Source organism: Gigantopelta aegis, chromosome 3 (assembly GCF_016097555.1).
Source record: "Gigantopelta aegis isolate Gae_Host chromosome 3, Gae_host_genome, whole genome shotgun sequence".
NCBI lineage: Eukaryota > Metazoa > Mollusca > Gastropoda > Neomphalida > Peltospiridae > Gigantopelta > Gigantopelta aegis.
The window spans coordinates 15,062,048-15,085,646 of record NC_054701.1 but is presented as its reverse complement, the minus strand read 5'-3'; the positions used below and the strand labels follow the sequence as shown (position 1 = coordinate 15,085,646).

General features: G+C 33.8%; 2 protein-coding genes across 8 annotated transcripts in view; one reads left to right on the top strand and one right to left on the bottom strand.

The window, feature by feature from the left end:
• Positions 1-7,188, top strand: part of LOC121367570 (cAMP-dependent protein kinase type II regulatory subunit-like) — a 92,442-nt gene extending 85,254 nt beyond the window's left edge. For all 7 annotated transcript variants that reach the window (XM_041491833.1, XM_041491832.1, XM_041491827.1 and 4 more), the window contains one exon: positions 1,356-7,188. In XM_041491833.1, coding sequence (XP_041347767.1) covers positions 1,356-1,486 — 131 coding nt within the window. In that variant the 3' untranslated portion in view covers positions 1,487-7,188. The remainder of the gene's footprint in view (positions 1-1,355) is intronic.
• Positions 7,189-19,473: 12,285 nt separating this feature from the next.
• LOC121367569 overlaps positions 19,474-23,599 on the bottom strand; it is a 59,834-nt gene continuing 55,708 nt past the window's right edge. The window contains exons 17-18 of the mRNA XM_041491825.1: positions 23,296-23,349; positions 19,474-19,661 (exon numbers count right to left, since the gene is read on the bottom strand). Coding sequence (XP_041347759.1) covers positions 19,591-19,661; positions 23,296-23,349 — 125 coding nt within the window. The 3' untranslated portion in view covers positions 19,474-19,590. The remainder of the gene's footprint in view (positions 19,662-23,295; positions 23,350-23,599) is intronic.

The following is a 23,599-nucleotide window of genomic DNA, read 5'->3' as shown; positions in this document are numbered from 1 at the left end:
CTTCACTGTCATCCAGTATTGCATTGAGATATTTTTTTGATAAATTTTCATGTTTACTTCGAAAAGGAATTTCCAAGGATTTGTTGATGGAAGAGTACATAGCATATCAGTATCAAGACGTCAAACATTTGATAAAAGACAGACTGGATCAAACTTGGATAGCCATAGGTAAAATGCAAGATGCGAACAGACATCTATTTTGTGCATTCCACACAGTAGTTCTCACTGTAAGCGAGTGTTTTCCAGTTCGGAAAAACAGAACAGACCAGAGAGCTTCTCTTGGAGACAGCACACTGGAATCTCTGTTGGTGTTGAAATCAAGACCAGGACATCCTTGTGACACATACAGACAGCATTCCGACAAAACTCTAGATCATCTGAAAGGGGCTTACTATGGGCAACTACATTGTTAAATTTAAACTCCTGACTGTCATAAATTATGCAGTTTTGTGAAGGAGGTTTTATTTTTGTGGAACCCAGTAAAATATTATGCAGTTTTACCTTTGTGTTATGCAAGTTTATCCTTTTTCAACTGTTAAATGCAGTTTTAACTTTGTGAGATAAGTTTTAACTTTGTGGAACCCAGTTTTAACTTTGTTAAATGCAGTTTTAGCTCTGTAACATCCAGTTTAATGCCGTTTTAACTTCAAATGTGCATTATGTCATCAGATCAACAGTGTGGAGAGTGGGAGTGGGCAGAGCTAGGGCCCAGAATGCAATTCTAAAGTACATGCATGTGCTTTTTGTTAATATGAGGAGTGCATACAAAAGATCCTGCCGGTTGAGAACTATTTTCCTTAAAATCTGTGAACATAGTATTACTACTGACAAGAAGTCAAAACTACTGACAAGTCTGAACCAAACTACTTCTACAGATCACTTAGGGTAAACAGGTCTGTGAGAGCTTTGTGAATTATGCCCCAGGCCCCCCGTTTTACGAAGCGATCTTAGCACAAAGATCACTTTAAGTGCATAAAGTAGTTACGCATTATCTTAGTACTAAGATGACTTCTTAAAATGGAGGCCCAGGGCCCAATTTCACAAAACATTGTAAGCCTAGTTTTGCACATAAACGTAAATCTACGACTAAACCACAGTTTTTATTTCTATTATAGTACAACAAATATAGTTAAAAGTACACACATTTCATTTTATTTTGTCCTTAAAATTCTCCATCTTCTGTCATGATGTAATTTTCGGTGTGAAATAGATGCCAAACGGGTGTAAATGTATGCCTGGTATAACTGCCAGTCGCAGACGTAAACTTAATGTTTTGTGAAATAGGCCCCTGGTGTAATTATTGTGGGCTTTTAAATGTTGCTGCTTTCATACTGTAAACCGGTCTTATTTTCCAGTTCTCGACGTGGGTGCGTTTGAGCGACTGCTTGGTCCGTGTATGGACATCATGAAGCGGAACATCAACGAGTACGAGGAACAGCTGGAGTCTGTGTTCAACAGGTCCGAGTTGAGTGGCAAGAAGAGATGAGAGCCATCGTCCATTCTTCCATCCACTCCGTCATTCTGTTCCATCGGTGTGTCACTTGTTGGAACCCGGCTGCATCGCAATACCTCAACTGTGTGAAATTACTCAGACCTCGTCGACAAAATCAACACAGTAGCACCAGCACGTAAACTCATAACACAGGCGTTCTTCCAAGTATTGGGGAAGTCGAAAATGTTTACATGTGTGTGGATTTTCTGTGGTATCTTCTTCGCTAAATGGCCATTACAATAAAAAAAAAATTAAGTTAGTGAATATCAACATTGGTAAACGCTCTGGGAAAGAAATGCTTTAAGTTCATGATAGTGTTTAACAAGACTAATGGTTCCAAGAAATTGTTCTCTTTTTGTTTGTTGTTGTTGTTCTTTGTTGGGGTTATAAACTATTTTTATATTTATACATTTTTTGTAGTAGAACAAATGAAAGGTCCATGTGTTTATGCTATTGTGTTACTGCTTAACCAAGCCATCGCTGGCAACTAATGACCCAAACCGAATTGTTCACGTCTCCGTTTTCATGATTGGCATAATATCAGCTTCACTGCTTTTTATCACCTGTTATCATCATAGTAGTAGTTGTACAAATATGCTTTGAAATTCTTTAAAGATCATATTTCATGACTTTACAATTTAGAATTAGCTGGCTTATTGTATAGCCTGAATTAGCACTATTTTATTATATAGCCTAAAGTAGCTATCTTATTATATAGCATAAATTAGTCATGTTATTGTTTATCCTGAATTAGCTATCTCACTGTAGCTTAAATTAGTCATCTTATTACATTGCCTGAAGTACGTATCGTATTGTGTATCCTGAACAAATTGGAAACATGGGAGACCAGTATTAAAACTTCAAAATGTGTAAATATAGTGTTACTTTATACATTTGTTTTTAGAAACATCAGGTTCTAGCTGATTATTTGTAGTGTAGGATTTTTGTTATTGATAGGAATGTAGGTCAGGTCATATTGTGATGGACTGTAATTGGTTTCAGTTTCTACGTAGTATCTAGTCATTGCCAAACTAGATCCACACTCTGAATCATATCAATAGGTGCACAAATTGTCATTCCATTTTTACACAAAATGAATAACAAATCATGAAGATAGTATTTACAGTATGGAGTATCATGAACGACAAAAAAACATGGGTTTTAAATTGTTTTATGATGTGTCCAAAAAAAAGCAGAGTATTGTCTTTTGATCATTATAAAAGATTTGTCATGTTGTAAAGTATACTTTAAATTAAATGGATTCTGGTTACTCTGAAGTTTATTTGTCTGAGAATTTAGTGTGTTCACTATTGTTGATCCTGCATGCATGTAGGTTTATATCCAAAACAATTCCACATCCTACCATATTTGTGCAGAAGAGTATCTCTTCATTTGTAGGTGGATCAAAGTTCAAGATAATAGTGTGCACCAGTTTTACTTCATGTTTGCACTGCTAAAGTGATGGTACTTGATATTGTAGACACTAGACTCCCATTGTGTGTAGGTTGCATCTGAAGGTCATATGAATACGGTAATAATGTTTCATTTTTAATGTATTTTGTATAACAAATTTCATTTTGTGTACTTGATTCTTAAAACTTTGTGCATGTACTAACCATGGCTGAAAAGAACATTTCAGGTGTTTTTTTAAATATATATATATATTTGTTGAATACGGGTGGAAACCCACTATTGTGAGCTGAATTAAAAACTAAGCTGTGAGACCAAACAAATTTGTATATGTGTTGGTAACATTTTACCATTGCTACCTTTCCTCCTGTTGTTTCTGTGTTTACTGGGGTAACGAGTATTTGTATTCCACTTTTGTACAGTCATTCATGAAGTTGCTCAAAGTGTTACTCTTTTTTTTTCATGCTGCTGATTTTCATGAAGTTTCCAGTATTAAAATTTTACTTTTGAACAATCTGGTCAACTGTTGCTGAATCTCATTAATTGTATTACTTCAGGGTTAGCTCGAGTGTCCTGTTTATATGTGCCAGTTGTGCGAGAGCATAGTTAACTGCAGTGTCTTCTAGCTCTACTCGTTTATATGGCAAAATAGGGCTGGCCTACAGAGACATCCTTATACAGTGAAATCCCTCTAAACTGGACACTCTCAGGAGCAGGCAAAAGTCAAGTTGTACGGGGTATCCGCTTTAGAAAGGTAAGGTCTGTGTTAATTTTTAAAAGAGGGACTAAAAAAACGTTCAGTTAAAAGGTGTTTGCGTTTTAGAGAGGTTAAGTTCTGTGCTAATTTTTAAAAAGGGACCATGAAAAACATCCGCTTTTGAAGGAATTTCATTTTTAGAGGGTCCGGTTTAGAGAGAGTAATTGAAAACTGTCTGTCGAAATATTCACTAGTTTGAGCCATCACCAATTACAGATTCTTAAATCTGATGCCACAGACTTTTGGTTTGATTGTTACAAGAGAAGAACTATCTTATACCGGTAGTTCGTGGGTTTCAAACAGGGATGTTTTTTGGTTTGATAGTGACAAGAGAAGAACTATCCTAAACTAGTAGTTCGTGGGTTTCAAACAGGGATGTTTTTTGGTTTGATAGTGACAAGAGAAGAACTATCCTAAACTAGTAGTTCGTGGGTTTCAAACGGATGTTTTTTGGTTTGATAGTGACAAGAGAAGAACTATCCTAAACTAGTAGTTCGTGGGTTTCAAACAGGGATGTTTTTTGGTTTGATAGTGACAAGAGAAGAACTATCCTAAACTAGTAGTTCGTGGGTTTCAAACAGGGATGTTTTTTGGTTTGATAGTGACAAGAGAAGAACTATCCTAAACTAGTAGTTTGTGGGTTTCAAACAGGGATGTTTTTTGGTTTGATAGTGACAAGAGAAGAACTATCCTAAACTAGTAGTTTGTGGGTTTCAAACAGGGATGTTTTTTGGTTTGATAGTGACAAGAGAAGAACTATCCTAAACTAGTAGTTTGTGGGTTTCAAACAGGGATGTTTTTTGGTTTGATAGTGACAAGAGAAGAACTATCCTAAACTAGTAGTTCGTGGGTTTCAAACAGGGATTATTTTTGGTTTTTCGTTGTAGTGCCAGGGTTCTACACGGGAAAGAATGTAATATGATTACACAGTCTGTAGTATTAGATTTCGGAAACTGTGTGTATTTTAAATAGAGTACTTGGTGACTGTTTGTTAAAATGGTCAGGTTTTAAACATTTAAGTATGCTCTGGCCCTATTCTAACGTATAAACATTCGAGCCACTTCAGGGTATGACATTGGCTTTATCACTGTGATGTGTGTATTCATTTAGCATAATATTTATTTATCTTCATTGCATTGTGTTCAGTCTGCTTCTTTTCTCTTTGCTTGATATAATTTACTGATTTTAAAAATATTTTTTAAGTTTATTTATTTATTTTATCTTGATTTGTTAAAATTACAAGTCAAGAAATAGGTATTATTTTTGCAATGGTGACATTGTCAGTTTTTGCGTTAGTTTTTATGTCATTGGTTTGTAGTTCAGTATAGCTCTTGTGTAATCCACAACCAATTTTTGTTATGCATGTATTGCAGTTAAAACCATTTGTTTCATATATAAAATGTGCAATTAGTGTTTTTCATTAAAAAAAAAACCTTCCAGTAATGGCATAGACAGGCTTTGTAGAGGTGGTGATATTTTTAGTACACAAAGTAAATCTCAAACCACCTTTCAAAGTAGTAAGCCAGTGTAATACAGTGTACATCTAGTAATTGTTAAGTTATTTCCACTTTATATATTTTTATATACTTTTATTTATTTACTAGCAGGCTACCAACACCACTATCAGTTACGTAAATTTGGTCTCCACCTTTGTTTTTGTTTCAGTAAGATGATGACATTATTTTGATAAAGTGCTAAAATACAATTATGAACCTTTACTCAAATGCTGAGCATTTGGCAGCATGTTAATGTACAAATGCATTATATGCATACGAAAAATACCATTGAATAATAAACATAGTAAACTCCAAAGGGAGAGTATACATTACACATTCTAAACTGTTGCTACATTGTCTTTTTGTTGGCATAGTAACGGACAATGTGTAATTTAATAATTTTTGAAAATGCATCATATTAGTACTGGCCTCCAAGGCTCAAATCAGCCAGTTAAAAGTATAAAATTAAAAAGTTGGATAAGAATTTTAAAATTCAGATTTTTTAAACTACATTAATCCTGAGTTTATGGTATGTTAGACATTTAATTCCACACAATTCCTGTTTATGTATTTCTGTTCTTTCTGTTTTTTTCTCGTGTCCGACATTTCTAAACTTATTTACTTTTATATGTTGAATGTTTGCTTATTGGGAAACAAAACGATGGATGTTTGTAATATTTTTGGGTTCAGCAATATTGTACTTATATTTGGAAATTAAAATAAAAGGCATCATAGACTTGTATTTTATGTTATTTGTTTTATTTATATATGTATAAATAGTCTGTGAATCATTGTTGTAAAAATTAATTAAAAATGAAAACCCATACAGCGTACCAGTTAAAATGCATTGTTTGAGGGCAATTGTCCTGCAGGATTATTTTGCATTAATAAGAAATCGTGAAATTGACATCGGAGTAAGACGAATATGCTTTTTATAGAATTAAGATATTGATTCAACATGGGAATATTGTGCGATTTGTATTATTATTTAAGTTGTTTTATTTGTAAAATCATTCATAATATTAAACAGGTTTTATGTTAACTGAAAAACATGGTTTATAAAAAAAAAAAAATTGTCAAATATTTTGACGGTTTGGTAATCAAGTTGAGAATTCAGACAAATTACATTACATACCAGAACAAATTTGTGATTATGTAACCAGTTTTCATCGTCTTTGCTTCCACTTAACTGAGATTTGCATTTCAATGCATGCTTAAGAAATACGTCTGTATGGTCCGCAACTAGTCCCTAATGAATAGCGCCTTATAGTACAAACTGTAAAATTAAATGTTAGGTCCACTTTCCATTAACACATTTCCACACGTTTTATTGTGTGCGTTTCTGTGCACAGAAATGCTTTTTCATATTTGCATTGTCTCGAGCAGATTACTACAGAAAATATGACGTCAAAGTGTACTTTAAGCCAAAATTAAATATTTCACATGATGTCGCCACCTTGAAAAAAAAATGTGCATGGAAAAATCTCTTCCTTTTTTTTCTTTTTTTTTCGGAATCACGTATATAGTAAATGCTGTCAATAAACTTGTGTGCGAAATTGTGTTAAATGGAAAGCTGGCTTTAACCATTTTAGTTTAGTTTTGGAAGACAACAAGAATGGTTGAGTGCTTGAATACATCTACATACTTATGTGTTATTTTGATTTTATATTTGAGGGGAAATACTAGTAACTTAAAGAAGCATCATTGAGTGCTGGAATATATTTACATTATTGATATTGGAAATTGGTCGTCAAAAACTATCATCAGTCGGCTCATGGTCTACAAGACTGACTCATTGTATACAAGACTTGGCGTATTCCATAATAAAGAAGGGATGTGCACATACAGTATTCACATTTTCAGTATCTCTAGCAAGTAAACATTTGAAACTTTGAAAAATAGATGTTTTAAATGTACTTGATAATTTCAATTTGTTGTTACTTATAATCTTTGGTTAGTATTCAATAATGACATTGTGTAAGCAAATGTGTTACTGGAAATTGTATTTGAAGAATAAAAACTTGTGAAGTTTACCTACCTTTTGGTTGTCTTGTTATGACCACATCTTATCTTAAGATAACAGTACGGAACAACAATGTGGAAATACCAGGACAGATTTTATTTAAGAAACTGAAAAAGCATAATTTCATTGTCCTTCCATCATTGGATTTGACCACACAGAGCTTGACTGGTGATTATGACAATTGAAATACCACTACAAAGTTTATACAAGCTATAGTTGTGTTTGAGCTACTACATTGTATATAGCCCTGCAGACCTCATGAAACGGTTCATGTTAAATTAATGTGGTAGAAAATTGTAGGTGAGTAAACACTATTCTACATCCTATCTATAGTCCATCCCATCCTACTACATTGTATATAGCCCTGCAGACCTCATGAAACGGTTCATGTTAAATTAATGTGGTAGAAAATTGTAGGTGAGTAAACACTATTCTACATCCTATCTATAGTCCATCCCATCCTACTAAAATGTGTGTTGTTTTGTTTGACAGATGTAAAAGCATTCCCGAAATTACAAAAAAATAATTTTGTGTGCAATTTAGAAAACAATCTACTAGGAAATAACTAACTTGTAGTAAATTGCCTAGCATGAAAAAGGTGTTCCTTGTCCGATCGACTATAGGATTGAAGGCTTTTGTTTGTTCTAGTGTACACCAAGTTTTTGTTGGTTCCACAGTATGGCATTCAACTTTTTCTTTTCTTCCACTGCATCATATTCAACCTTTAGTTTGTTCTGTACGTCTGCCAGGATTTAGTTTGTTCTATTGCATGGTTTTCAGGATATAGTTTTGTTCTATTGCATGGTATTCAGGATATAGTTTTGTTCTATTGCATGGTATTCAGGATTTAGTTTGTTCTATTGCATGGTATTTGGGATATAATTTTGTTTTATTTCATGGTATTCAGGATTTAGTTTGTTCTATTGCATAGTATTCAGGATTTAGTTTGTTCTACTGCATGGTATTCAGGATATAGTTTGATCTATTGCATGGTATTCAGGCTTTGGTGGTTCTTCTGCATAGAATTTAACGTTATCCAAAAACTTCCCATTTTTTTTATCAAAGGCCGATGATAATACTTTTTATGTTACAAACTGCAGTTATACAAATTGGTTGTCCAATGCAGGGCTAGCTGTGGCACTTGCCAAATTTGCCATTTGTGAATTTTAAAAACAATTGGCAAATTTTATTTCAATTTGGTAAAATAATTTCATGTAATAATTGATATTTTGTTACATAATGACTGGGTTTGTGCAATGTTTTAAGTTAATAGATAATTTGGCAAAATGTTCTGCCCAACCAGTTAGCACTGCAGTGTATTGTCATCTTGGGACCAACATGGCCATCTTTGTCAAGGAAGGAAAGAATGTTTTATTTAACGACACACTCAACACATTTTAATTACAGTTGTATGGTTAAGGACCACACATATAAGAGAGGAAACCTGTTGCCACTAGGGCCTCCACGAGTACTCTAGGATGAAACTCGACTTGGACTAGACTACCTGACACACTAGATGATAATAAGACAAAGGAATAAAGTGAAATAGCATTATGCATCTTAATTCCAGTGTTTAACATGGATGCCAAATCAGGCCATTGTATTGCATTCCACATATTCGACTTTTGTTTTCCCTCCATGTCTCGTAGCCCTATACTGTAACCAGCTGCACACATATGGCAAAAATACAATTAAATGATGGCAAAAATACAATTAAATGAAAGTGTCCTTCCTTGCACAGATACTCGAGTTCTGTGAACAGACTCTATAGTGTTGCTAGACTGCCTGTACTCTAGTACTCATGGAGACCCTAGTACCACACAATGGGCTACAATTTCCATTTAGCAGCAAGGGATCTTTTATATGCAGTATCCTACAGACAGGATAATACATCAGTTGTGGAGCACTGGCTGGAACGAGAAATAGCCCGATGGGGTTTACCATTGGGCTATGTCCCACCTCCTTTGCCTAAGAGGACCAACCTTCTAGCTACTACTCAACAACTCAAATTTTCACCATTTCCAAGTTTACAACAAACAAAAAATAAATATTTGTCAATAAAGCAATATTTTTATTTATTTACTTCAGCAATATACTGAATTACAAAAATATAAAAATAGCTGGTAAGTTAAGTATGTACATTTATATAGAGGATATCAACAGCAACATACATAGTTATTTCTTGGAACCAATATGTTAAATTTTATTAGTAACCAACTAAAAATAAAATCAAATTTTTTTTGGCGACTTAATAAAAATGAGTCGATAATAACACATGCTAAACAAAGTAAATATATTAATATAAACAAATTTATAACAAAGTTTTGTATTTTATTCCATTAATAAAAGATCATAACATTTTATAGGGAATTGGCATTCACAAATAAGAAAGATTTTGCAGAACAATACATCGTCTACAGAATACCACCCACCTATACCATCACCACTCGACAGAATCCCCCCACCCATCCACCACCCTTTCCTTATACCAATTATTGGTAATCTCCAGAGTAGACTGCAGAGATGGAAGTTTTCCAGATTTATCTGAAATTCCAGACTTTTAATTATGTGCACAGTATTTCAGCATTTTCCTTCTGTTTGTTCAAAAGTTTACATACCGTAGATCTTTCAATAGAAGCCTGCCTAACAAATGCCTGTTTCTGCTACTGTAGCTTTGTCGGGTTAATGTCTACATACATTATACTTCATACTCCTGTTGCATGACATCAAAAGCTTATAACAACATGGCGAGAATACCAGTAAAGGAGAAGCTAGGTTTGCAAGCCGACATTACAATATGTAATAACAAGGCTATGTTAGGAAATAATGCTTGAAAAAATGGAAGCCTGTCTTGAAAAGAGGCCGGGTCTCGGAGTGTCGCGAAAAAAATAGATGCCAAAGCATCTGTTAAAGGATTTACTGTATTCTCCTTGCAAAACTTTATGATATGTTTCAGCCGATACTTTGCATCCATTCTAAATAGACACCACCATTGAGACCACTGTGCATGCAATCCTAACCCTAGTGCTAATCTCGGTAACCAACCACCAATATTAAAATTCTGGATTTTGTTTAAAAACACACTTTCATCTCTGAGACTAACATTTATTTAGGTATTTATTGGTCGAATACGTAGAAAGATGTGTTCGGCCATTTTGATTTAAACCACTTACAATCATCATTGCTTTTTCATTGGAAAGTATTTAAAGATAAACACTAACATTCTGTTGCACACTAAACTTCAAGTTTAATAAAGGAAAGGAATGTTTAATTAAAACCTCGGCACCACATCACACTACACTGAAATGTAACTACTGGATTAGCAAAAGGGGCGTCAGAATCGGTACAGACGGTATGGCAATGGCCGTACCACTTTTTGGGCTAGCAATGTTTTTTTTCTCTTCCTATGGCACTCGCATAGTATAGGTCTCATCATATACATTGCTTTCATGGCCATACCAACTTTTAATTGCTTCCGATGTTCCTAAACAGTGTTTAATGGCATTACCCTGAAAATATTTTACACAAATAAATTACATCAAAATTTTTCAAAAATAATATATACATGTATACTACATGAAAACACCAAAGAAGAATTACATTTCCCTAATGAAGCCAGCTGGATACTGCAGAAATGTTGGGTAAAAATTGTTATCAAAATATTGAAAAAAAAAATTTGTTGTCATATGGAAAATAGGTCACAGAGACCCAATTAAGGCACACATCTAAAATCGTATACAGATCTAGATATATAGATATTAATGAAAGACAACAATAATGTTTACTTGGATTTTAACATAGTTGTTGGAACACTTAAAACATTGACTAAAATCGTATACAGATCTAGATATATAGATACTAATGAAAGACAACAATAATGTTTACTTGGATTTTAACATAGTTGTTGAACACTTAAAACATTGACTAAAATCGTATACAGATCTAGATATATAGATATTAATGAAAGACAACAATAATGTTTACTTGGATTTTAACATAGTTGTTGGAACACTTAAAACATTGACTACAGTTATATTTTGGGTAATGAAGTTTTTTACAATTTTCAAATGTTAAAGTTTCTTTTGTTTAATGACATCACAAGAGCACACTGATTTATTAATCATTGGCTATTGATAAATCTGACAAGTCTTAGAGAGGAAAACTGCTACATAGCAAGGGATCTTTTATATGCACTTTCCCACAGATAGGATAGCACATACCACAGCATTTGATATACCAGTCATGGTGCACTGGCTGGAACGAGAAATGGGCCCATGGGTGGGGATTGATCGTAAACCGACCAAGCATCAGGCGAGCCCCTTACCACTGGGCTACGCACCACCCGTTAACAGGAACTAAAAATGATTGAAGTTATTTTGCTGTATGTAGACAGATTTCAAATGTACAAATGTTAAATATTGGCACATAATATACACTTGGTATATACTGGTATATACATTTTGCCATTGTTGAGGAACTTTTCTGGTGATGCTCTCTATCTTAAGGCTATTAATTAATATCTCAACAGTGGCAATCACCATCAGTGCTGTCATTAAGTTCAACCCCTGTAAAGATTATAGTAAGTAAGCAAGTCATATCATTATACCACAAAATAATACTTCCAAATAATTTCATTTACTGCTCCATAAATGTATATAGCAAAGCCCAATAAGGGTGACTGACAGGTTAACATATGACATCATAATCTGAATTTCAATTGCATCTCCATATTGACACAGAACATTGACACTTTTGATATTTTCGAGTTAAACATTTGGTCTACAATACCAAGTTCTCTCAGTAAATGACATTGTTTTATCTTTGAGAATGCATCCTAGCTAAGTAAGAAGATTTTAATGTTGAACTTAAAAAAAAGATTAAAAATTAAAACACTAAAAGCAAAAGATGCATCTTGGTATTAAAAAACAGAATTCATTAATCCTGTTAATCATAAGATTTTGACATTGGAATTTGATTTGATATGAATGAATAAAAAAATAAATAATTTAATTACAAATCTCCAGATACCAACCTAAGATGAAGGTACATATATACACAGTAAAACCCTTTCAACGACATACCCAATGAACCAATTAAAAAGTCTAGTTTTGAGGGGTATCTGATTTACTGAGGTTTTTAATTCTTTTTTATATAATACTGTTCTGTATTGATATATAAAAAAGGACAATACTGTCCAATTTTTTTTTTAAATCAGCCAACAAGTTATGATATTTAACACAGCAATTTGGCATGATGTTTCATTTTGAAAACTGATATGGAATTAATGTACTGTTCACAGAGTCCTGCAATTGAACTCTTACTTACTATTTATTCAATATTCATGGCTGCTTGTCACTAAATCATATGGCACAGGCGAACGGTCTCTAATGATTCTTAATTTGCCCTAACTCAAGTAACAACAGCTCTGAGTAAAAGTAAAGTTTGTTTTATTTAATGACGCCACTAGAGCACATTGATTTTTTATCTTATCATCGGGTATTGGACATCAAACATGGTCATACTAACACTGTGGGTCTTTTTAGAGGAAACCCACTGTTGCCACATAGGCTACTCTTTTATGACAAGCAGCAAGGGATCTTTTATTTCCACTTCCCACAGGCAGGATAGCACAAACCATGGCCTTTGTTGAACCAGTTATGGATCACTGGTCGGTGCAAGTGGTTTACGCCTACCCATTGAGCCTTGCGGAGCACTCACTCAGGAGTCGGTATCTGGATTAAAAATCCCATGCCTCGACTGGGATCCAAACCCAGTACCTACCAGCCTGTAGACCGATGGCCTAACCACGACGCCACCGAGGCCGGTGAACAGCTCTGAGTGTCACAGTAAAACAAACGCCCACAGTATTAGTAACCACACAGCCTATGCAACTCCCTATTGTCTCATTTTATTAAAACCAAATACAAAAACCTTAAAGACAACATTACTATTGTATTCTGCAGATGCTAGGGAATCACATTCGAAGCCATTGAAATATAAAATTTGTCAGTATGGCATGCCCCCACCCAGCAGCATGTGCAGGGGATCGAAACCCCCTGCTTAAGCAATTTTATGTTTACATATATTTTAAGTGGGAGCATAACATCCCCCCAAAAAACTTCACTTCCCACACTCCTGACACGGTTGCATAAATATTATGCATATGCACCTGGTGCCTTTAAATATTCTTCTTACAGACTTGATTATGTTATGGTGTTACGATCTCGGCTAATCTCATATTGTTATATACACAAAAACATATGTGCATTATATTAAGTGCACTTAGGCCATAAAAAGGGCTGTTTTTCATGCACAGCATTTTAACACAAGCATAACAGTTACCGTAAATATTAAAATAATGAGCAAAAACAAATTCCTTATTTTGCCTAGTAAAGTGTATAGCATGTGTTCAGCTGAATATGATGAAGTTGAATATGTGATATGATGAATATGTGATATGCTGAATAGGTGATGTGTTGAATGTCAAGTATGTTACATCAACAGTTATGTTGAATGTGCGATATATATAGTTTTTAGTATACCAAATGTTGTGTTGAATGTGTTACATGAAATATTTGTTCTACCGAAAGTATAAGATTTTTTTTTCTTTTAAATAAATAAATGTTACATTTTAAATGCAAAATATTTTGAATGTCTCATGGGTCGCACGCTACCATTCACTTTCTTTAACTGTTTATTTTATAAATGTGTAAATAATTTGATTATTTTACCAATATTACCAATATTACAAGACTAATATGACATGTATATTAGTTATGCACACTATAGGATAAAATAAGCACAGGATGACCATCTACATTTTTATCAAACGCCCCTACAAAATTATATTGTACATTCAGGCCATAGGAAGTATGGGGGAGGTCCCCCCAAATCCCACTGGAGGACAAAAATGTACAAGGTTTTTTGGTCCTGCTCATTAATATTAATAAAGGCAAAAGATATCACTAGCCTACCCTCCACTCCAGAATATGTTTGTAGGGCGTTATATTTGTCAACATTTGAAATGACTACCTTAATTTGTCAGAGTAGTGGATATTGGGGGTATTTTGTTTTGTATTTATTTTTTAGTTTTGTTTAAGCATCAGCAGCTAGAAAATGTTTCAGGGTGAAAGTGAAGCAAACCCCCCAATTCTAACATACCCTGTAGCATCTGCAAGTATGTAATGCATTTATCACTATATCAGTCACAGAAATGGACACCTTTCCAGCCACCATATACGAAGCTGCTACACTATACGGCAGAACGACTATAGTGGTGGTGTGTGTATACTGAATATGGTTTAGTTAATTTGTTACGTTACATGGCAAGAACAATTTCATGTATAATAAGGGTTTCTGCCAAAATATTTTGCAGATTTCTTTTTTTTAAGTTAACCTGTTCACAAAATTAATTACTCTTATCATTACTGTATGATTTTCTAAACCCTAACCCTAAACTTAACCCATTTTCCATCTGGAAGAGGCCCCCCTCTCACCCCCCCCCCCCCCCCCCCCCCACCCTGCCCCATACCCATTGTGGACTGTGGTTGCATTCAATTCCAAAGCGCCATACCCAAAAATTTCTTTCTGGCAGAAACACCGATAAAACATCTTTATATTACACATTTAAGTAATATTCTAATATCACAGCATGAGAAATGAATAGATTATGATTAATTATACCTCTATATACAACACATTGCCCATGGTATATACATCATTCTGTATATCTCATATATCAAACACACTGCCAATGGTATATACATCATTCTGTATATCTCATACATCCAACACACTGCCCCTGGTATATACATCATTCTGTATATCACAGTCTCATACATCCAACACACTGCCCCTGGTATATACATCATTCTGTATATCACAGTCACTCATACATCCAACACACTGCCCCTGGTATATACATCATTCTGTATATCACAGTCACTCATACATCCAACACACTGCCCATGGTATATACATCATTCTGTATATCACAGTCTCATACATCCAACACACTGCCCATGGTATATACATCATTCTATATATCACAGTCACTCATACATCGATCAAAGCGAATACTTGAGCATGAATAAGGCCAACAAAAAACCCAGTCAGGCTCTGGTCAGACCAAAGGACCAGAATTGATACGGAAATGCGGCTGTTTGTAAAACAAGCCATGCTACTCATTCTGAACAACAGGGCCTGTTTTAGAGAGAAATTAAAGGCAGCTACTGTAATGAATGGTCCAAGCACGTCGCAGTTCAGGAGCAATGACATTTTGTCTTCCAATGTGGTTTTACATCATTGCAAGAAGAGCCCATCAAAAATCAACGTCATACCACGAGTAATCAAAATTGATGCACATACTGACCAGAGACCAGAAATCAATGTGTGCATAGTCACTAAGTGAGTACAAATGTTTCTAGAAAATATTAATTAATCAAGCGGGAACAAATGTTTAAAAAAAACATACATAATGATCAAGTGGATACAACTGTTTCTATAAATTATTACTTGTCAAGTGGGTACATATATTTCTAGAAAATATTAGTAATTAAGTGTGTGTGTGTATATATATATATATAAATATTTCTAGAAAATATTAAATCATCAAGTGGGTACAAAAAATATTTTAGAAAATAACATATAGTCATTAATTGTATAAGGTACAACAGTTTCTAAACATATTAAATTGTCATTAGGTGGAAATAAATGCTCCGAGAAACTAGTGATCAAGTGGGTATAAAAGTGTTTCAGAAAACATTAATTGGTAATCAAGTGGATACAAAAGTTTCTAGAAAATGTTATAAACAGTAAACCATTAGATACAAATGTTTCCAAAAATATTAAACAGTACTGAAGTGGGCATAACTGTTTCTAGAAAATAATAATTAGTAATCAGTGGCTACAAATGTTTCAAATATTAAATAATCATCAAATAAGCATAAATGTTTCTAGAAAATATTAATGAAATGAGATTAATAAGTTTGTACTATAAAAAAGAAATTATTTCAATTAACTGGACAGAATGTCCAGCAATAATCTGGAATGTTTGCGTCGAAGTGATACGAGAAAGCTAAACCTAACAGACATCACCATTACATAGAAATAATCACAACTGGAGGAATGTATCAAGTGATATATTGCTATTATCATACAATCATACAGAAAAAAATATATTCAGCAAAATATTATAATTCCATACATTTATTTCCCACCATTCAGTGGCATTTTACAGATTTATATTAACAATATGTAACTATATGAATACAAAACATCTTGTCATCACTTTGCCCATTGTGTCCATAATAGATTAATAGTGTATATCAGAACATAAAACAGAGTGTAACAATACAACATATAGATTATATTAAAATGCTAAACACATACACAAATAACTGAAACAGATATTAATTAACGTTTTTAATGTTATGTAACTACATATATTTTGCTTGATTTATATACCTTATTCAAGCATGATTATCAGGTGCAGGAACTGCTATACTGCAATTAGGCCTGTTATTATTGGCAATCTTGATAACTGAGAAACTTTCAAGGCAAAAGGGACAAAGCATTTTCATCAGAAATGAGATACACCGAACTCCATACCAAACAGTTTCAGTCTATCATAGAGATTATTATACGAGCTTGTGTGTCATAGTGATTTTACGAAACGAGTGTCAGGATTGTTTAATACACGAACCCTGACACGATTTTCGTAAAATCAGTACAATTCACACGTCAGTGTAGTAATTTCTTTATCATCCACATTATCGAAAATATTATTTTCACGAATAACAAGCTAGGACCATGTCAAAACGTTTCAAACGTAACTAAAAAGAGAATGAAACGACGTCATTTTCATAAGTATTTACACTGAGGAAGCCGAATCAAGTTATGACATCGCTTCACAAAATGACGTCATTCGTTGTGCATATGAAATCATTATGACACACGTTACATACTGGTTACATTTCCCTGAATATCTAGAACTATGTGGATAATACAAAGGTGTTTGACCTCATCAGTCACACAATCAGAATACTGCTAAAACAGGTCTAACCTACAGTAATGTGTTTTCCACAGCTGATCAAATGGAAAGAAAAAAAGGAATGCTTTATTTAACAAAGCACTCAACACACTGTAATTATGGTTATATGGCATCTGACATAGGTTTTTTGATCAATTAAAACATATTTTATTGTTTGTTAAAAGAACAAATGGATTAGGCATAAGTTATACAACTTACTAGGCCTTGTTCATATGGTTAAAGACCACAGAAATAATTAGAGAGGAAACCTGCTGCCACCACTCCATAGTCTAGTCTTTTTTTATTAATCTGCAGCAAGCGATCTTTTATATGCATCATTTTGATCACATGGAAGCATTTTATTTATACTAACAATCACAAAATACTGAAACATTTTTATTTCAAAATGCACATTTCCCCCCTAGTTCTGTTTGTGAACTGCGATGTTCACATTTGATAGTAATTATTGTGTACTGGTATGAACAGTGTTCATATCTCACTGAATTATACTGATGGAATGAAATAGAGGAACACATGGAATTGCAGACCAATTTTAATTTACTACTAGTGTAATAATGTCTGTATTTTATACCTACTTGTAAAGTTGGATTGAATGTCAGTTGTGTTGAACTGACTGTCAGTAACATGTCATTACACTGTCAATTCTGATACTACTAGCGTAATAATGTCTGTATTTTATACCTACTGGTAAAGTTGGATTGAATGTCAGTTGTGTTGAACTGACTGTCAGTAACATGTCATTACACTGTCAATTCTGATACTACTAGCGTAATAATGTCTGTATTTTATACCTACTTGTAAAGTTGGATTGAATGTCAGTTGTGTTGAACTGACTGTCAGTAACATGTCATTACACTGTCAATTCTGATACTACTAGCGTAATAATGTCTGTATTTTATACCTACTTGTAAAGTTGGATTGAATGTCAGTTGTGTTGAACTGACTGTCAGTAACATGTCATTACACTGTCAATTCTGATACTACTAGCGTAATAATGTCTGTATTTTATACCTACTTGTAAAGTTGGATTGAATGTCAGTTGTGTTGAACTGACTGTCAGTAACATGCCATTACACTGTCAACTTCGGATACTACTAGCATAATAATGTCTGTATTTTATACCTACTTGTAAAGTTGGATTGAATGTCAGTTGTGTTGAACTGACTGTCAGTAACATGTCATTACACTGTCAATTCTGATACTACTAGCGTAATAATGTCTGTATTTTATACCTACTTGTAAAGTTGGATTGAATGTCAGTTGTGTTGAACTGACTGTCAGTAACATGTCATTACACTGTCAATTCTGATACTACTAGCGTAATAATGTCTGTATTTTATACCTACTTGTAAAGTTGGATTGAATGTCAGTTGTGTTGAACTGACTGTCAGTAACATGTCATTACACTGTCAACTTCGGATACTACTAGCATAATAATGTCTGTATTTTATACCTACTTGTAAAGTTGGATTGAATGTCAGTTGTGTTGAACTGACTGTCAGTAACATGTCATTACACTGTCAATTCTGATACTACTAGCGTAATAATGTCTGTATTTTATACCTACTTGTAAAGTTGGATTGAATGTCAGTTGTGTTGAACTGACTGTCAGTAACGTCATTACACTGTCAACTTCGGATACTACTAGCATAATAATGTCTGTATTTTATACCTACTTGTAAAGTTGGATTGAATGTCAGTTGTGTTGAACTGACTGTCAGTAACGTCATTACACTGTCAACTTCGGATACTATGGATGAGGGTTTTGGTTTCATTTACTATTTGCTTTTAATATTGATGTGATCCTTATTTCTTTCCATCAGAATATCACACTTTCGAAATACAGCACTTGCATCAACTTGTGTTGTGTGTCATTTTGTTTTGAAAAACATTAATATATTTTTGGGGTCATCGGTATATTATTTCGTGCTGCACTTTTTATCCAACGAATACATGGTTAAAATTAAATTTATTTTGTGGATGATAGGAATATAAAAAAAAAAAACTGCATTACAACCCATCACCCCCAAGTGATGAATTTGGAACAACCCTAACAACTTACATTTTGATTGGTCAGTCCATATTTTCTTTTTACATATACCGGAAAACTGAAAAAAATATTCTAGCTGTGTGGCTGTGATTTTGAAGTTGATTGTGCTACATATTTTTATTTTATGAGAATGTCCTTTTGATACTCTAAATAACAAACAAGAACAAAAAACTAAAAAATACAAAAAACTCCAGTGACATGACATTCTATGTATAATCTTGCAAACTCAAGAAAAAATGTTTCTAAGAATACACAAATTGCTGAATGTTGCTGTAGGAAATACTGACACCTAGCTGGTCTGTTGATCAGTGTCATCGGGGGTTTATCCAGCTCTGCGGTAGTGGACGGGAGCCACGAGGATGCCCCACTCGACTGGGGAACCCTAAAACAGATAGGCAGTGTTAGTACACAAACAGTTTTCTATGCAACAATCTTGTGATATTTCAGTGACACACCAGTATAATTACTGATTAAATATTTGTGACCATGCAATATGGTGGATATTTATCTATTTTGACACATAATTTTGCCTCATATTTTGTCAATTAAATTTTTTTTACTACCAAAACCAGAATTTAAACTACTGTGTGCCAAATTTTCAAATGAGAATTGAAGTTGAATTTATTGGTATTATTGCATACCTATTCAATCTTACTATAGTGATAAAGACATTTTCAAATGAGAATTGAAGTTGAATTTATTGGTATTATTGCATACCTATTCAATCTTACTATAGTGATAGAGACATTTTCAAATGAGAATTGAAGTTGAATTTATTGGTATTATTGCATACCTATTCAATCTTACTATAGTGATAGAGACATTTTCAAATGAGAATTGAAGTTGAATTTATTGGTATTATTGCATACCTATTCAATCTTACTATAGTGATAGAGACATTTTGAAACCGTGTGATAAATGTATTTTATATCGCACATATGTGTGATCTGGACCAGAAATTTTAAATGGGAAATTCCTTTTTCTTTTTACTGCAGTTAGCGCCTTTTATTTACTGATGTCATATATGATTTACAAATTACGTCACATTGTATTTGAAACATTACACAAGACTGCCGCAGAGTATGATTTTTAACTTTTAAGTAAATTCATGAAAGGAGTTTTGATCATAGATTTAACAAAGTTTTGTTATGTTAAATTAAAAACAGTTTTTGTAAAACATATAAGAAAGTATGTAATGAATACAGAACTTCACATACGTTGTTTTTGTAAAACATACGAGAAGGTATGTAATGAATACAGAACTTCACATACGTTGTTTTTGTAAACCATACGAGAAGGTATGTAATGAATACAGAACTTCACATACGTTGTTTTTGTAAACCATACGAGAAGGTATGTAATGAATACAGAACTTCACATACGTTGTTTTTGTAAAACATACGAGAAGGTATGTAATGAATACAGAACTTCACATATGTTGTTTTTGTAAAACATACGAGAAGGTATGTAATGAATACAGAACTTCACATATGTTGTTTTTGTAAACCATACGAGAAGGTATGTAATGAATACAGAACTTCACATACGTTGTTTTTGTAAAACATACGAGAAGGTATGTAATGAATACAGAACTTCACATACGTTGTTTTTGTAAAACATACGAGAAGGTATGTAATGAATACAGAACTTCACATACGTTGTTTTTGTAAACCATACGAGAAGGTATGTAATGAATACAGAACTTCACATACGTTGTTTTTGTAAAACATACGAGAAGGTATGTAATGAATACAGAACTTCACATACGTTGTTTTTGTAGAACATACGAGAAGGTATGTAATGAATACAGAACTTCACATACGTTGTTTTTGTAGAACATACGAGAAGGTATGTAATGAATACAGAACTTCACATACGTTGTTTTTGTAAAACATACGAGAAGGTATGTAATGAATACAGAACTTCACATACGTTGTTTTTGTAAAACATACGAGAAGGTATGTAATGAACACAGAACTTCACATACGTTGTTTTTGCTTCCTATTCATTGTACTTGTTTATTTTGCGAAAATAACATACCACTCGACCGCTATGAGATCTTGTGGTATGTATTCTTGCACAAAATAAACTTGTGCAATAAATAGGAAGCAAAAACAACGTATGTGAAGTTTCGTATATATATTACATTATTAAATTACACTAAACTTAATTTGAAAATCAAATACCAAGGCTTTAGACAGCACCAAAATCAAGTCATAAATGTTATGTCCATAATAATCACAGAATGTGAATACCGAGGGGATTCAATCCTTTGACCCTTACACAAGAGACATCCCATTTCTATTTCGATTTTTCTTTTACTTTTATTTTCACATTTCTTACTCACTGTCCTTGATTTCACTGAAGATTTTCAGATAGTATTAAAATGAAAAAGTCTGCCAAGCTAATACCAATATACTTTATCATGATGTCACACAATAAACACATTGACCTTCTGACTACTGCATGCAAGGAGACACATTGTAAACCGCATATTGACTACTGCATGCAAGGAGACACACTGTAAACCGCATATAGTATGTGCATTCATTCATGTCTCCTGCTGTTTTGCACACGACACTGACCAGCAATAATAATAGAAAAACACTGATCAAGACTAATCATGATAATGGATGGGAGGAAGGAAATGTTTTATTTAACGACACACTCAACACATTTTATTTACGGTTATATGGCGTCAGACATATGGTTAAGGACCAGACAGATACTGAGAGAGAAAACCCGCTGTCGCCACTTCATGGGCTACTCTTTTTCGATTAGAAGCAATGGATCTTTTATATGCACCATCCCACAGACAGGATAGCACATACCACGGCCTTTCAAATACCAGTTATGGTGCACTGACCGACCGTGCATCAGGCGAGCGCTTTACTACTCGGATACGTCCTGCCCCCAAGATAATGGCTGCTTTAGTGTTTTGTTTTTGCATGAAAAATAACTGGGAATTTTGAGTTGGTTTTCAGCAAGTATTTTTCAGGAATTGATAGCCAACAACCAGCCTCGGTGGCGTCGTGGTTAGCCATTGGTCTACAGGCTGGTAGGTACTGGGTTCGGATCCCAGTCGAGGCATGGGATTTTTAATCCAGATACCGACTCCAAACCCTGAGTGAATGCTCCGCAAGGCTCAATGGGTAGGTGTAAACCACTTACACTGACCAGTGATCCATAACTGGTTCAACAAAGGCCATGGTTTGTGCTATCCTGCCTGTGGGAAGTGCAAATAAAAGATCCCTTCCTGTTAATCGGAAAGAGTAGCCCATGTAGTGGCGACAGTGGGTTTCCTCTCAAAATCTGTGTGGTCCTTAACCATATGTCTGATGCCATATAACCGTAAATAAAATGTGTTGAGTGCGTCGTTAAATAAAACATTTCTTTCTTTCTTTTTTTGATAGCCGACTGTGATAGCTAATTTGATAAGAAATTTGACCATTTTACCAACAACGAAAATCAAGAAATATTGGGATATGAATTGTAGTTCATTTCCATAAACAATTTCTGGTCAGTACACACAGTTATTGGTAATAATGGCCATAAATGTGCACAAGTAAACACAACTGAATAAATTTTTGGCCTAATTTTAATTAATACCGTATTAACTTATCTAAAATATCATAAAATATAGAAAAACCTATGAAATTAATACTTACTGATTCACATATGAAGTATTTATAAAATATTTAAGTAAATATAATATTATGTTAATAAAAGTTATAACTTGTACTCTCTCAACATGGTTTTAGAGAAAAAAAAATAATCAGTAGTCGGAAGGTTAAATATGACGTCACATAGGCTTATCTTTCTTTAGCAAAATATAGCAAAATATTTCTTCACCTATAAATAAAATATCTAACACAACCCAATACAAGTCAATTTGTAATGTGTAAAATTATTTTTTGGGAAAAAATAGGTGGTCTTTTAAGATAGGTGGCCAGTTGAGCAGGCTAAATGTTGTGAAAGCAACAACAAACTTGTCAAAATGAATAACATTTACTGACCTATCTCAGTATTTTCATAGCCAATCCCATGTGTCCCTTTGCTGACATAACGATCTGAAAAACAAGATAGTTAAACTTTGTTTTGTTTAACAACACCACTGGAGCACATTAATTAATTAATCATCGGCTATTGATGTTAAACATTTGGTAATTCTGACTCGTCATCAGAGGAAACCTGCTACATTTTTAAACTAGTAGCAAGAGATCTTTTATATGCACTTTCCCACAGACAGGAAAGCACACACCATGGCCTTTGACCAGTTGTGGTATACTTGTTGGAATGAGAAAAAAACAATCAGTTGGA